This window comes from Anolis carolinensis, chromosome 1, assembly GCF_035594765.1.
Source record: "Anolis carolinensis isolate JA03-04 chromosome 1, rAnoCar3.1.pri, whole genome shotgun sequence".
NCBI lineage: Eukaryota > Metazoa > Chordata > Lepidosauria > Squamata > Dactyloidae > Anolis > Anolis carolinensis.
The window spans coordinates 161301408-161318341 of record NC_085841.1 but is presented as its reverse complement, the minus strand read 5'-3'; the positions used below and the strand labels follow the sequence as shown (position 1 = coordinate 161318341).

At 40.9% G+C, this 16934-nt stretch overlaps 1 protein-coding gene across 1 annotated transcript in view; it reads right to left on the bottom strand.

Moving 5' to 3' along the window:
* slx4ip (SLX4 interacting protein) overlaps positions 1 to 16666 on the bottom strand; it is a 97623-nt gene extending 80957 nt beyond the window's left edge. The window contains exons 1-2 of the mRNA XM_062957719.1: positions 16506 to 16666; positions 13677 to 13730 (exon numbers count right to left, since the gene is read on the bottom strand). Of these exons, the coding sequence (XP_062813789.1) occupies positions 13677 to 13703 (27 nt within the window). The 5' untranslated portion in view covers positions 13704 to 13730; positions 16506 to 16666. The remainder of the gene's footprint in view (positions 1 to 13676; positions 13731 to 16505) is intronic.
* Positions 16667 to 16934: the final 268 nt, after the last annotated feature.

The window sequence follows — 16934 nt, the reverse complement described above, 5'->3', positions numbered from 1 at the left end:
ACAGTTATTAACATCAGCTGACCATTAATTAGCATTGCAAGGGAGCTTCTCCAAAAGTGATGAGTCAGATTGCTTACTACTTATAATGAAGAGGGAAACAACTATACGAGGCTGTTGAAATGCTGTCTGGAAATATTTTGCAAAGTCATGGTATGGTGTTAAAATTAGTTTGTGTGTGATGTTCAGGAACATCATGGTTGTTAGAGAAGTGAAACTAAACCCATATCCTGATCCACGCAATGAAGAAATGTAGCTTATTTGTAGATGGTGCAGTGACATGGAGAAAGATTAATCAGCAAAACATGGAAATAGCAAAAAAGAAAGCCCATGTGAAGAAGTTGTAAGTTTAGGTTCCGTACTGAGTTTGGTTTCTATCCAGTACTCCAAACACCAGTCCATTCTTTTCTTTACAACCTTTCGATGAGAAATCAGCAAAATGAGTATGTATTCTGGTTCAAAAATAATGCTGTGCCGTTGTTTTGTGTTTAATGTGCAAGCCTCATGTTTTTATCCTCTCTACTCTTCTGCCCTAGCATAGCCATGACATTTAGAAACATTCATTTCCATTTTCAATTAAGTCATGATGGTGGAACCAGGCAAATCTGGTAAACATAATCTATTGAAACAAAACAAGAGTTAGCTTGTATAAATTTACCACTATTTGCACAGGGCTGAGCATAACAACAATTTACAGTTACTTCAAAATCAAAGTGAATGCTTCCTTTCTTTTTTACCCAACTACACCAGAAGAAGAGAAAGCAAGAAATCAAAAGCTAAGCCATAACGGCGTTCCATGCAGTCATGCCGGCCACATGACCTTGGAGGTGTCTACGGACAACGCCGGCTCTTCGCTTAGAAATGGAGATTAGTACCAACATCCCAGAGTTGGACACGACTGGACTTAACATCAAGGAAAACCTTTACCTTTACCTTAAGCCATATTTGACTGTTACACACAAACTAGCCAGTGTGACTCCATACACATAATCAGTACATGTATGACTGAACAAAATTTTCTGTATAATTCATATACAAACTGAGTATCCTGTATCTAGAATTCAAAAATCCAAAATTGTACACATGAGTAACTGAGACATACATGAAATACAGTCCTAGGATTAAACCATTTGGGGCTCTATTGGAAACCTCTATTGGAAACCTGGACAATGTCACCAAAAGCTACCCCAGAAGTATGTAACACTGAAAGCAAAGGTTCCCGACATTTCATTCTACAAATAATTTTACTCTTTGGAATCCTGGATCCCTTGTCCTCAGGCTGTGTTGCCTTGTGTTTCTGGAAATTGCAGTCTAAAGCAGCTGGAGAACCAAAGGTTAAGACACACTGATATAAAGTGTATATCACTTTCTTCATGCTATGTCATATATATGAGTACAACGTGTACCTAGGCTTCTTTATCTGCATTCTAAAGAAGCAAACTGGGCAAACAGTCAGCATCCAGCTATATATCAAAGTAGTAAAATGCAAGAGGGACTGGCCAGGCTTTTTTCAAAAAAAAATGTTCAGAATGATACAGAGTAATGAGCAGTTCCTAAAACAGTTAAGATTACAATACAACTTCAGTAACTAAAGGGGATACGTTCCAAGACCACCCATAATAGTGAACCCTTCATGTATTGACTACATTCGCACAGCATAGGATCACACTGGAAGTGCTAGAGAAGTCCAGAAACACTGAAGTGTTTGTGGGCCTCTCTAGGTCCTCCGGTGTGGTTCTCTGATATGCTTGGGCCAGAAGTATACACTTTTTGTGTGTGGCTATCAAGAGTGTGGATAATAAAACTGTACAGTATTCCCAAAGAGACTGTAGTGTCTGAGAAACTGATAGGCTAACACATGCAGAAGTAGAATCCCTTAATCCCTCCTTGTCTGTTTATCACTAACAATTGTGCATCTTCTTTCTAATTTCTTTTGGGAGCAGGATAGCGCAACATTTGCCACTTAATGAAGTATAAGTAGTGACTGACAGCAGCCAGAGAAAGGTAGCCAGAGGTTGCTATTTCGCTGTAAGTTGGCCTCCAACTCCCTCCTCCTGCTCCCCTGACCCCAGCTTTCTCTGTTCAACCTTCAGGAACTGTCAGAATTTGAGTGTGACTTCCAAATGACTAGTTTTGACATGCCAAACATTATGTGGAGTCTATGCTCTCAAGACAGCACTGCAAGGTCATTGTGAAAGTAAGAAGGCTAACTTAATGGAACAGACTTTCAAAGCAGCCACGAATCCCTAGGTAAATCAGCTCCATGTGTAGAAGGTTCTATGGTTCAATATGATTACGGCCAAAAAAAAGCATCCAGAGCTTGATTATCCACATGACAGTCCTTGAGGGGCTCCTACATAGCTTAAATAGCAATAATAAATAAATAAATAAATATTTCCTTGTATCCTGCTTTTCTCCCTAAAACAAGACCCAAAGTAGCTCACAGCATTGTGTCAAAGACCATATAAAACAATGTACATATATAAAACACAATCTATAAAACAATTTTACATATACATATTTCAAAACATTCATCTAATACAATTATTGAAAGCTACTCAACAAGACAGATGGTAAGGTTAAGGCGACTTGAGGAAATTTCTATTCCCATAGCAGGAGGAAAGGAACAAATTATTTCAGAAGGACAGTATTCAAGCTATGTGAGAGCTGTATTGTCAAAGGCTTTCATGGCAAGAATCACTAGGATGTTGTGTGGTTTCTGGGCTATATGGTCGTGTTCTAGAACCATTTTCTGCTAGACAATACTGCTAGAATACAGCTATACAGCCCGGAAACCATATTACACCCTTATGTGAGAGCTTTTTATGGAAGAAAAACCACTCAATAGGGTAACATTTAGTTCATACGAGACACATGGATCTCCTGAGAGCCTTGTTGAGAAAAAGAAGAAAGAGCCAGCTATTACAGTCCTTGCCAATGTGAGATCTCATAGGAGTATACTGAACTCTTCACATTTGTGGGTTAGTCTTTTCTGGATTTGATTAATATAATAATACAGTTCCTCTATGAGTCTCCAGGTCCTCCAGTGGTAGTCTAAGGTAAACATCCGTTAGAATTGTTCTGGAGTTCTTAGTGATTGAATTATTCACAAATATTACTGAAATATTCTCTCTAGATCTTCAAGTGCAACTGGACGTTGACCATATTCACAATGGAGGACTGAGGCCAGGCATGGGCAAACTTTGGCCCTCCAGGTGTATTGGACTTCAACTACCAGAATTCTTAACAACCAGTAAGCAGTAAGTCAAAGTTTGCCCATGCCTGGCCTAGAGATTCCTTGAGAGATGTTTTTGTGATAAAAATTCTTTTTGAAAATTTGAATTTTTTCCACATTCACCTAGGTTCTGTGCCTCTAACCCCAACTAATGCAGGGAGCTGACTTTAGTTCTTTTTTCTTCACTATCACAAAAGGATGTGTGTAGGGATCAATGTAGATATTTAGCTTCTCAAAGAACTACTCATTCATAGAAGCTCCAAAGGTTCAAGGTTAGCATGGGTACATGTAGTAAAAATGCAGCAATGTCTGAGAAGGAAGTTTATTTTACTCCCAGTGTCATTCTTCAGAAGCAAATCACTTTGGGTTTTACCTGCTCACCTATTAAGACAATATGCACATTGCTATTACTCAACTGTAACAAATGGCTTTCCATTAACTTAATGCCAATAATTCATTCTCTCATGTTTTACGGAGAAGCCAAATTAAAGTATTGTGACAGAAATATATTTTTGTTATGATTTGAAATATATAATGAACAATGAGTTTGATGCAAGTAAGCCAAGACAAGTCTAAGATATGGGTGTGTTCTTTTGGATATATATTTTAAGCCACATGTGTCAAACACAAGGCACACTTGGCAAATCTGGCCTACCATGTCATTTAATGTGGCCCTCCAGATGCTGGACTACAACTTCTGTTTTCCTTATCATTAAACACCATGGCTAGTGATGGAGTTACAGTAATATCTGGAAGGCTGCAGTTTGTTCTGCTTAGTCAGGAGAATGGGGTCTCAATTTAGATACAAAACTTGTGGGCAGGGCCGGCCCCACTCATGCGGCAGCTGACGCCGCCGCCTCGGGCGCAGGCCCGGGGGGGCGCCGTCAGGCTGGGCGGGAGGCGGGGCACCGCCCTGACGGTGCCCCGCCTCCCGCCCAGTGCGCCCTGGCCCGTCTGGCCTGCTTGAAAAGGCCAGACGGGCGAGCGGGAGTAGCGTGGGAGGCGGGGCCAGCTCTGACGCCGCTCCCCCCCCCCGCCCAGCGTGCCTTGGCCCCGCCTCCCACGCTGCGTGGGAGGCAGGGCCAAGGCACGCTGGGCGGGGGGGGAGCGGCGTCAGAGCTGGCTCCGCCTCCGCTACTCCCGCTCGCCCGTCTGGCCTTTCCTACCAGGCCAGAAAGCAGCGGAGGTCCCTCCAGGCCGCAATCGCGGCCTGGAGGGACCTCCGCTGCTTTCTGGCCTTCTAGGAAGGCCAGACGGGCGAGCGGGAGTAGCGTGGGAGGCGGAGCCAGCTCTGACGCCGCTCCCCCCCCGCCCAGCGTGCCTTGGCCCTGCCTCCCACGCAGCGTGGGAGGCGGGGCCAAGGCACGCTGGGCGGGGGGGGAGCGGCGTCAGAGCTGGCTCCGCCTCCGCTACTCCCGCTCGCCCGTCTGGCCTTTCCTACCAGGCCAGAAAGCAGCGGAGGTCCCTCCAGGCCGCAATCGCGGCCTGGAGGGACCTCCGCTGCTTTCTGGCCTGCTAGGAAGGCCAGACGGGCGAGTGGGAGTAGCGTGGGAGGCGGGGCCAACTCTGGCCCCGCCCCCCCGCCCAGCGTGCCCTGGCCCCGCCTCCCACGCAGCGTGGGAGGCGGGGCCAGGGCACGCTGGGCGGGGGCGGGGCCAACTGTGGCCCCGCCCCCTCACTAATCGCCATGGCCCCGCCTCCCACGCAGCGTGGGAGGCGGGGCCAGGGCGCGGGAGGCGGGGCCGGTGGCGGGGGCGCTTTTCAGCACCCCCGCTTCCCATTAAAAATTATCTCCGGCCGGCCCTGCTTGTGGGTATGACGTCTAACTTTAAAATGTCCTTTAACCTTTCCGCAGCTTCAGAGCCACAAGTGCTCTTGGGGTATAATTCCCATGATCCCCAGTCTGTATGACGGATATAGGAGTTGTTTAATAATATTTGGGGACCCAAATTGGGTAAAAACTGAAGAGTGTGTGTGTGTATAGTTGGACCTCTGTATCTGTAGATTCTCTGTCCATGGATTCAAGGGCCCATTGAAGACAACCATAAAGCTGATATGGTCCTCGATGAAAAAAGGTTTGACATTCTTGTTTTAAACCAGAGATCCGTTCATTTTTTCAAGGAAGATAAACTTGTTAAAATTATTGACTGCAACAAACATTCAGGTTGGTAAAAAGTCATCCCAAAGTTACCGACCAAGACAAAAGATTTTGTCAGATATCAAAATACTTAGTGTAGAAAAGCTAATACAACCAGAAGATAAATTGAAAACAGAAGAGAAATTTAACATCATTACAGCTAAAGGCAGTGTTTAGCCTTGAATACAAAGGAGTCAAAGACTAACTTCAAATGTTCTTGTTTTACAGATTTTCGTATACATCCAGGTCTATTATTTGGCCAGAGATCTACAGCTCACTAATAAGGGCCCAAAAGTTAGAAGCACAAACTATTTGGCAAATCAGGGGAATCGTTAAGGAATTTAGGAAATAAGCAGATAATCTCAGTTTTATTAGGGGTCTACTTTAAAGCCTTCAAGAAAGTGCCCACAGGAAATGAAAGTAACTCAAACCCCATTTTAGTGAGAGCTCATTCAATCAGCCATATTTTAATAATGGCCTATCATTTTCAATAGAGATCACAAGAGCATCTTTATTTGTTAAGCAAGGGCTTCTTTGTTGAAGGGGAGGCAACAGCATTTCCTCAGGTAAAGGAAGACAAATCTATACCAGCAGCATGAAGCTTTAGTTTGAAAACAGCGTTAAGTTCAAAATAGCTAAGTACAGTGTTCCTTCGCTGCTTCGCGGTTCGCTTTTTACAGACTCTGTTTTGCGGTTTTTCAATAAATCATAAAAAAATTACGATTTACAGTAAATAGCGTACTTACTCAGAAAAGTAGGACTTGTACAGCAGCCTCTTGAGACACTACTTGCCAATGTGAGATTGTAAACAACATATGATTGTTTGACTGATGGAAAGCGACCAACCAGAGAATGCTGCTCTGTATCCCAGTTGCTGATTGGCTCAGTAACCGTCGCATCTTGTTTTCTTTTGTTCATGCACTCCTCTCCGGGAATGGGAAATGTAGTGTATACATGTATGAGGAGGGTTTATAGAGACTTAAAATAGTGTATAACTACTAAAATAATGTATAAATATTAAAATAAATAGTGTTCCTACTTTGCGGATTTTCACTTGCGGGGAAGAGTTCAACACACACACACACACCCCAAATGTGCCAGGTTAAAAAAAAACCTGGTTTACTCATGAATTGGTTAACCAGTTAAAATTCAGGGGTAAACCAGTTTTTTTAACCTGACACATTTCGGGGGGGGGGGGGGGTTGAACCCTTAAACCTCATGAAACATAAATCACAGCATAAAACATAAATCACTGGCAGATTATGTGAAAGGCAGTCAAGAACCAACGCTGATGGAAGTCAATAGTAGAAAATTGCTTAAAGTGCAAAAGACAAAGTGTGAATAAAATATTGCAAAAATACAATGCAGAACAGAAGTGAAAGTTGGTAAAAGAAGGCTCTCCCTGGATACTTCCTGGAAAAAATTGAGAGCAAAATTGACAAGGAAAAAATATGGATGTGGCTCACAAATGGAACTTTGAAAAAGGAGACCAAGGGCCTGATTCTTGCAGCCCAAGAACAAGAAATTACAACAATGCAATCAAAGCCAGAATTGCAAAGTTGACTACAGATTCCAAGTGTAGACCCTGTAAGGAAGCAGATGAAATGATGGATCACATACTCAGCTGCTGCAAGAGGATTGTGAAGAGGGACTTCAAGCAGAGGCATAACACCATTGCTTAGATGATCCATAGCAACTTGTGCCACAAAGAACTGGTGGGATCACAAGCCTGAAAAAGTTACAGAAAATGAACACATCAAACTACTCTGGGACTTTCGAATTCAGACTGACAGAGTTTTGGAACATAATACTCCTGATCTCATGATTGTGGGAAAAAAAACAAAGTATGGATTGTCAATGTTGCAATCCCAGGCGACAGCAGAATTGACGCGAAGCAACTGGAAAAGCTGTCAAGGTGGTCTCAGTGGTGATCGGCACACTGAGTGTAGTACCTAAAGACCTTAGCCAGCACTTAAAAACAATCGACGCTGACAAAATTACCATCTGTCAGCTGCAAAAGGCCACCCTATTCAGATCTGCACACATTATTTGCTGATACATCACATAGTCCTAGACACTTGGGAAGTGTCCGACATGTGATCTAATACAACAGCCAGCATAGTGATCTTGTTTGCTGTGTATTAATCTTGTTGTGTATCAAATAATAATAACAACCTCATAAAAAGATTGCTGTATGTTTTCCGGGCTGTATGGCCATGTTCTAGAAGTATTCTCTCCTGACGTTTCGCCCACATCTATGGCAGGCATCCTCAGAAGTTGTGAGATATGGAGAAACTAAGCAAGGAATGTTTATATATATCTGTGGGAAGTTCAGGGTGAGGGAAGAACTCTTGTCAGTTGGGGTCCAGCATAAATGTTGCAGATAATCACCCTAATTTGCATTGAATGGCTACATCTACTAGGTTCACAGATTCTTTGTGCACGGTCTGTCATTAGTGAACCTCACCTCCTCCAAGGTGAACTAAACCACCTAAACTGGGCTCTACAGGCCAATGGATACTCCACCACAGGCATCAGAAGAGCTGTAAGGCCAAGAACAAGCCATGAGAGTCAAGACAAAGATCCACCCAGAGGGAAGGTGTTCTTACCATACATCAAGGGAACCACTGACCGCATAGGCAAACTGATGAAGAAGCACAACCTACAAACTATCTACAGACCCACAAAGAAAATCCAACAAATGCTACGGTCAGCGAAGGACAAGAGGGATCCTCTCACCTCACCAGGAGTCTACCGTATACCATGCAGCTGTGGACAAGTCTACATAGAGACCACCAAACGCAGCGCCCAAACACGAGTCAAAGAACATGAAAGGCACTGCAGACTAACTCAACCAGAGAAATCAGCCATAGCAGAGCACCTGATGAACCAACCTGGACACAGTATATTATTTGAGAACACAGAAATGCTTGACCACTCCAACAACTATCATGTCAGACTACACAGAGAAGCCATTGAAATTCACAAACATGTGGACAACTTCAACAGAAAGGAGGAAACCATGAAAATGAACAAAATCTGGCTACCAGTATTAAAAAACTCAAAAATCAGAACAGTAAATAAGAAGCAATACTCTGAGACATGGGAACTAGGGGCAGTTAACAAAGAATGCCCCCAGGCAGAAAGTAGCTAGTAGATGTAGCCATTCAATGCAAATTAGGGTGATTATCTGCAACATTTAAGCTGGCCTCCAACTGACAAGAGTTCTTCCCTCACCCTGGACTTCTCACAGATATATATAAAAATTCCTTGCTTAGTTTCTCCATACCTCACAACCTCTGAGGATGCCTGCCATAGATGTGGGTGAAATGTCAGGAGAGAATACTTCTAGAACATGGCCATACAGCCCGGAAAACATACAACAACCCTGTGATCCCGGCCATGAAAGCCTTCGACAACACATTGAACCTCATAAAATATAAATCACAGCATCATCCTAAAAAGATGCAGATGGCAGAGCAAAAACTAGAAGCTGACAGTTTTAGTGGCATGCCAGTTTATGATTTTTAAAATAAAATCTAGTTGTCATTGTTAAATTAATTATGTTCCTAAATTGGAGTTGAAGACTATTTTACATTACTCACCACAATTGGTTCAGGTATATGGGACAGCAGCTACCATCTGCACTACTTCTTTTTTAAAAAAAACTCAATTCTTGTATTACACTACTTCACTTTTTGCGGAGTCGCTGTTTCGTGGTTTTTCAATAAGACTAAAAGACTATTATAAATCATAAAAAATTACAATTTACAGCCTAAGGAAGGGAGGAAGGAGAAGCCGAAGGGAGAGAAAAGGAGCCCAAGCAGCAACGGGAGGAGAAGGAGGCGATTTATCAACACACGATTGGTTGATAAAAACTTAAAATAGTGTATAACTACTAAAATAATGTTTAAATATTAAAATAAATATAGCGTCCCTACTTCACGGATTTTCACTTATTGTGGGTGATCCTGGAACCTAACCCAAGTGATAAGTGAGGGAACACTGTATAGCAGAAATGGTAGATGTGGGATGACACAGACTATTTATACTATATCTGCTACTTTAAGCATATCCAGTATCAACTTACTACAAATCCACATTGACATGCTATAATATTTTAGCAGCATGCTCTACATTAAAAGGACCTGACATGAGCAATATTCAGAAATGAAACAGCAGTGCTACCAATGCCACTACCACTGAACTTTCAGCGAGTTAGGCTTCTTTTTCAGATCAACTGGGCTTACATCCAGCTAAGAGAGCTGCTTTGCAACATACTTCTGTTTGCATCACATTTTACTGTACATATTGCAACACATTGTAGCACTCTGTCCAAGAAGCAACTGAAACACACACACATTTAAAATGAAACAGCCCTCCCTAACACATCATAAGATTAGTAAAACAATCCTCATTGAAAGCAGTATTAATTTCCAACCAAACAATTGCAGATTAAAGCTCAAATATAGATCAACTACTCCCTCTACTGAAAATACTACATTATGGCAACAAAAAATATTTTGCAATCCTCTGAGAGACAACTAATAAGATCCATGTGCTTCTATGAAGCAAAGCTATTAAGACTGTAGGTGTTCTTCTCTTCCTAAATTACATTTGAAACCACTGAGACATAAACAGATGAGCCGATGAATTTTCCAGTCTCACAAACAGTTCTTAGTGAAAACATTTCAGACAATATATTACAGAGCAGAAACTCCAATGTGCATAAAAAACGAAAATTTGGACTTGAATATGATGCCAAAAGCACATTACCATAAAAAGCGGCACTGATTTATAATCTGAAATCTATTGCAACAAACAGCCTTATACACCCACGCTCCCTCCACTGTTTTGGCAACTATAAAGTATTCAAAGGGAGATATTCTTGGTAAACAGTTTTTGTAAGTGAAATATAATCACTTCAAAAGGAAAGTAAAAGAAACATTTCTTGGAGGGGGGTAGGGACAAAGAGTTATACATGTGTATACACATAAACATTCCCTTTCTCAACTAGCCAACAGAATAAAGCCTGGCTAGTTGGATTTGTGGTTTCACTAAAAATTAATGGAACAGTGATATATTATGAACCCTTAATCCCCACTATACTCAAGGGGATTGGCTCTCACATAAATAAATGTAGCATTATAATCACAGAAAATGAAGCCCATATCAATCAAACAAACATAATAAAAAGATATCACAGAGCACTTGGGTCAACAGATGATACAGAAAGTATAAATACATTAATGTAACAATGGAATCAGCTCCAATTCGTCTTCTTCCAAAAAAGACAAATAAAATATACCACCCTCAGGATTTGTTTTCATTAAATGAACAGTGAAAATATAATTTTTAAAACAAGACTCTCTTGTTCTGAAGACGCCCTACTGAGAATATACTTATTTACGTGGTAGCTAGCAGAAGTCTAGAAGCTGCTATTTTGTTTTGTAACTCTCCTGATGTCACTGTCAAAATGGACTGCCAAAATAAATGGAGAAGCAGACAACACATGACTCAATTTCCATATGGCACCCGGAGCCCACACAAGATTGCTGATCAACAGTCACAACTACTCTTTCTAGTTTCCCAATACAATATGGAAACTTGATCCATATATATACTGCATGTACTTTGGCAGTTGCACATCTCTGAAAAAAAGCAGAACAGTCATTGTCAGGCTAACAGTTCTTATGTTGTTCCTTTTTTCGCATAAGTTGAGTTTATTGTTTACAAGTCAGCGGTCTCCAGACCACAATGAGTTTGGAAGTCAATAGTAAACTTCACTGTGCTTTGCTGGGGAGAAGGGCAGTGGGAGCCTCTTCCCAATGCATTCTTCATGAAAATCAAATACAGTAGCCCATGAACAATGCTGAATGTCGAGAGAAGATCACCATCTGCTATTCCTTCCCTTTACAGCACTGGCAAAAGCTCACCACTTCTATCCTATGAAAGATCAAGACATTAGTGGGCTCATGTGCATGTTAAAATAACACATACTCAGAAACATCTGTCCTTTTCAAATACAGAGGGTGGATGGCCATCTTTCAGGAGTGCTTTAAATGCAATTTTCCGGCTTCTTGGCAGGGGGTTGGACTGGATAGTCCATGAGGTCTCTTCCAACTCTATGAACTCTCATAAGCTCTAGTCAGTATGTCCACTGATAAGGAAATGTAGCCCTAAACACCTGGAGGGGTGCAGCTGCCTACCTCTGCAGTTCTCTTATCACATTACTTTACTTCTCTCCCAACGATCACCATTACTCTTTGGAATTGCAAAGACCCAAACAAACCAGCAATGAACAACCATGTACAGGAAGTCCCCAAGTTACAAACAAGATAGGTTCTGTAGGTTTGCTCTTTAGTTTTTTTAAGTGTAACTCCAGCCTCTTTCTCTCTATACATACACACACAATCCACAAAGATTGCCAAAAATGCAAAACAAACCCCCAACTTTGGTAATATGGGGGAATATGTTGTTGTTGTTGTTGTTGTTAACAGTGGAGAGGTTCATGCAACTGATTTAAAAGCTGAATTACTGCTCCTATAGGTTTCTAAAAGAGGCACTTCTTTTTATGTGATTGGGACAACCCAGAGGGAGCCACATGCAGCTCAAGGTCTACATTTTCCCAATGCTGAAATGGCATTTGAAAACATGCTGCAATGGCATTTAAAAAAATATAACAAGAACTTTCACAGTTCAGAATTTCTGCTCTATAGCCACAAATTCTATAATTTAACTGTGTTCTATACATGAATCAGTATTTTCTAAACAGAAAATAATATTTCTGTGCAAATATTATTTACTGTGTAGAAAATGTTATGTATACACATATACACATATATGTGTAAAATATAAAAAGATTTTTCTGAGTAAAACACCAATATGTGAATTATCTGCAGAATGAGTCCCAAAGTGCTCAGTTTTCTTGAAAGAAGAAAAAACTGCTAATTTTATTTGACTTCTTTCAAAAAAAAAACTAGTAAAAAATAACACCCCTCCCTGTGGCTTAATAACATTTAAGGTGGACACCTCTAACAAAAGAAGGCACACTAAAATCACTTAACTGAACAGTTTCAAAGCAGCTAGATCTGAAATTCAAAATCCTAAACCTTTCATATTAGATATAAAACTCCAGATGTCAGGGCAAGGAGAAAGAGAAGACAACCAGTGGAGAGGGGAAAGCAATACAGGTAGACAGACAGACAGACAGACAGACAGAGTGAATATAATTCCCTCTACACATGCCCTATCCTCCTCATTAAACTAAGGACAGCTGTTTTAATTCATTCGAGTTTTCCTACTGTGCCCTAGTCTACCTGTTCAGCAACACCCATTATCTGGCATTGTATAAATCTCCGCAGCCACAGAAAATGTTAGTATGCATAGCACTAGCCCGCTTTCTGGGATAGCACAGATAAGAAACGTGTATGGAAAGCATAGTTATGAATCTTAAGTTTCAACTCTGAAAGTCTAACAAATGGGTTAACATAATAATATTTTCTATCTCTATAATAGCTGTAGGAAAAACAAAAATGGAAGACTCCATTCAACCATTAGTAAAACAATAGAGACTGACCACCCAAGATCACAACCACTCCCAAGGCAATGATATGCGTGATCTGATATTATGTGTACACAGTTGATATGCGGAACTGTAATAAGATAAAAAGGCTTTTAATTCAAACTGAAGTTATGATTAATAATTCAAAGCTTTTTAAAAATATAAAATACTAATTGAAATGATTATATGACTTGATGAAATGAAACTGGGCTGGATCAAAAGGTGCTCTACTACATGTAGAAATTATTTCCAGCTCATTAAAGGCTCCACAGATTATGCAAGTGTGTGTTTATGTGTGTGTGCCTTCAAGTTGCCTGCTGATGTATTTCAAACCCATGAATTTCATAGCAAGGAATACTAAGTGGTGATTTAGTCTGTTCCTTCCTCTGAAATACAGCCTATAGCACCTGGGATTCATTGGTAGTCTCCCATCCAAGGGCAGTCAATATGCTGCCTTTCCTCTCTCATCAATCACATAGATATGGTTTGATTTTATAGCAAGTATCAGTGCTTTACAAACCTTTGCCTCAAGGTACACCACAAGAAAGCTACAAAGCTTAAGCAAGCCACAAAATTTGTTCGTGTTGTGCACAAGAATAGTAGCTGGACTGATGCCACTGTCTGCCATGCTAATCTAGTACTGAACTGGAATGAGTTAGGATCTTAAGGCTGTGTACTTCAGTGAAGAAAAAGTTTGCTAAGCCAATAATCAGTTGCTATTCATGTTCTGAAGAGCAGCTTACCTTAATAGCCAATTTGTGTGATGTCATGACAGGTTCTTCAATTTCACAGGGAGTCTGGGAGGTAAACAAAAGAAGAGTTACTTTAGGGAAGAAGCAATGAACATTGACACTAAAGTCTATGTGTCAAAAAGCTCACAATGGATAGGGAAGGAAGACCTTTTTGTTCATATATATAATACCTTGTTTTCCTTTATCTGGCAACTTAGTTGCAGAGGTTGACAACATAACCTGTTGATAACTCCCAGTTTGCATGGTCAACAGTGTGTGCATGTGTGTGTGTAATGACCATGACGGCTGATTGGTTCTAAGAAAGTTTATTTTCCCCAGCTCTACCTGACCACCAAACATTTTACTTTATATTGCTGCCATAGATATTTGTGACTTTAATTAGCATAGCAATGGAAACTAGGACAGTCTTCTTGGTAGTGGTCACATATTTATTGAACTCCCCAGAACTATGCAGTTGGCTTAATGCAGTGATTCTCTACCTGTGGTTCCCCAGGTATTTTGGCCTACAACTCCCAGAAATCCCAGCCAATTTACCAGCTGTTAGGATTCCTGGGAGTTGAAGGCCACAAGCAGAGAAACACTGGCTTAATAAATGATGGCTCTTAAATGGGTTTTGAACCCTCATCTGCTTTAATCTGTTTGTAAGCAAGTATTCAATGGCTTGCTGCTACTGCTGTAAAGTTTTGTTTTAATTGTTTACTGCTGCTTTTTAAGTTCTGTCTTAATTAGTTGTAAATCAATGTTGGGATGGATATGAAAAGTTTTAAATTGCTATTTTAAATTATTGTATTTTATTTGGAATATATTGTGCTGTGCAGCACAATATATTGCTGAGTAGACTCCGATTCTTTGCTGTTACAATGTAACTTCCACTGGAAAAAATGGCTTTATAAAAGTCAACTTCATATATCCTTTCAAAAGTGAGAAACAATTCAAGAAGTATTTTAAGCAGCAGCAGAAAAAACAATTTCATAAATGCTATTTGCTCATTTGCTGCTCTGATGGACTGCACTGTTCTGACAAAAGGACAGAGGTGAGACATATGGATTTACAGCAGAGCTCCAAAATAAATAAACATATTAAAAAAGAAAAATGGATGCTGGGGGAAGAGAACAATTCCCCAAAGAACTACAAAAGCCTATGAAGACTTGGTTCTACTGAATAAAATAGCTGAAGTATCTTTCCTATTTTTTGCAAACTGCCACATTTCATAGCAGAAGAACCTGGGTACAATAGCACTAAACCTGAAAAAATCAAAGTAACCTGCTTACTCTTGAGTGCCACATAGGAACATGAAATAGTTCTAAATCTAACTAGTCAATAAAGTTTTACAGGAAAAAGCCAACAGGTACACATCAGATATATCTTTTGTTAACAAGCAGGGTACATCCATTTATCCGGGTCTCACTGTATTGAACCCTGTTCCCCTTTCCATATTTTGTCTCCAAAACAGAAGCATTCACCACTCAACTCAAAACCATTAGTGTACCCAAAGCTTGCCAAACAATAACCATTCCATTTGCTAGTGCAGTGCCACCCACACCCAATTCATTTCCTTTCCCCATTTATTACATCCTGGTTTTCTGCCAAGAAAAAGCACCTAAGATGACTTAACAGTGGTAGAAATGAAATAAAAACAAATGCAGTCAAAAGATGGCAATTACTCTTACGTGATTACAGTGCAAGGGGATGGAGGATGAGACACATCTGCTGCACACACGCCCAGACTCATTTGTTGGCCAGGGAAACAACTCTGTTTTCGTAGGAGTATTAAAAGATACAGTAGAGTCTCACTTATCCAACGCAAACGGGCCGGCAGAACGTTGGATAAGCGAATATGTTGGATAATAAGGAGAGAATAAAGAAAAGCCTATTAAACATCAAATTAGGTTATGATTTTACAAATTAAGCACCAAAACATCATGTTATACAACAAATTTGACAGAAAAAGTAGTTCAATACACAGTAATGCTATGTAGTAATTACTGTATTTATGAATTTAACACCAAAATATCACGATGTATTGAAAACATTGACTACAAAAATGCGTTGAATAATCCAGAATGTTGGATAAGCGAGTGTTGGATAAGTGAGACTCTACTGTACTCCTTTACCATGGGAGACCAATCACCTCATAAGTTTTGGATTTTCTGGGATCCCTAACTTATGTAGTGTTAGGAGATCAGAATAGGCTTTGAAAATGATTTGTGTCAGAAGGATTCCTAAATGGTCTGGCACAGTTTCCAGGCAGACAATCCCATCAAAGAGTAGGTTGAAGAAATTGCCCTTAGATCTCACAGCTCTCTGGTAATCGTTGACTAGTCTCTTGCGTCATTAAAAAAAATTATATTAAGTAAACATCTACATATAACAAAGTTTCACATAAACCAAACATTAAAGCAACATTAAATTGCAAACATTTAGATCCTACATTTCGTTAAAGGAACAAGAACTCAAGGTGTTTGTAGCTGCCACTCCCACAACTATTCCATGAGGTAGGTTAGGCTAGGGCCGCTTCTACACTGCCATATAGTCCAGAATATTAAAGCAGATAATCCACATTATCTGCTTTCAAATGGATTATAAGAGTCTACACTACCATATACCGTATATACTCGAATATAAGCCGAGTTTTTCAGCCCTTTATTTAGGCTGAAAAAGCCTCCCTCGGCTTATACTAGGGTCAAGCCAGCAGTGGAGCCTGCAGGCAAGGCTCCGAAGTCAGCTGGCCGCTTCTCCTCCTCCTCAGATGGCTGGTCATGGAGGAAGAGGAGGAAGAGCGGTGGCAGTGACAACGTCTCCTCATTCTCCTAGGCATACTGGCCACGGAGGAGGAGGAGGAAGAGGACAAGCACTGCCGTGGCGAGAAGAGGAAGGTGGGAAGGTGTGAGCGTCAGCGGCATCAGCTTCTTCTTCTTCTTTCCCTGGGCAAGGCTCGCACCTCGTGCCTTCTCGCACTGTGAGAGCAGCAATCCAGGGTTGCCAGGGCGACAGCGGCTACTCCTTGGCTTCACCCCAGCAAGAAGAGGACACTTATTGGGTTGCTGTGAGTTTATTGTTGAGGCTGGGTGGCCATCTGTTGGGGGAGCTCTGATTGTGCTTTTGCTGTATCATGACAGAAGGGGGGTGGATTAGTTGGTCTTTAGAGGTCCCTTCCAACTCTATTAATATTAATATTATAAAGGCTGGGTGGCCATCTGTCAGGGTTGTTTTGATTGTGCTTTCCCTGCATGAAGGCAGAATGAAGGG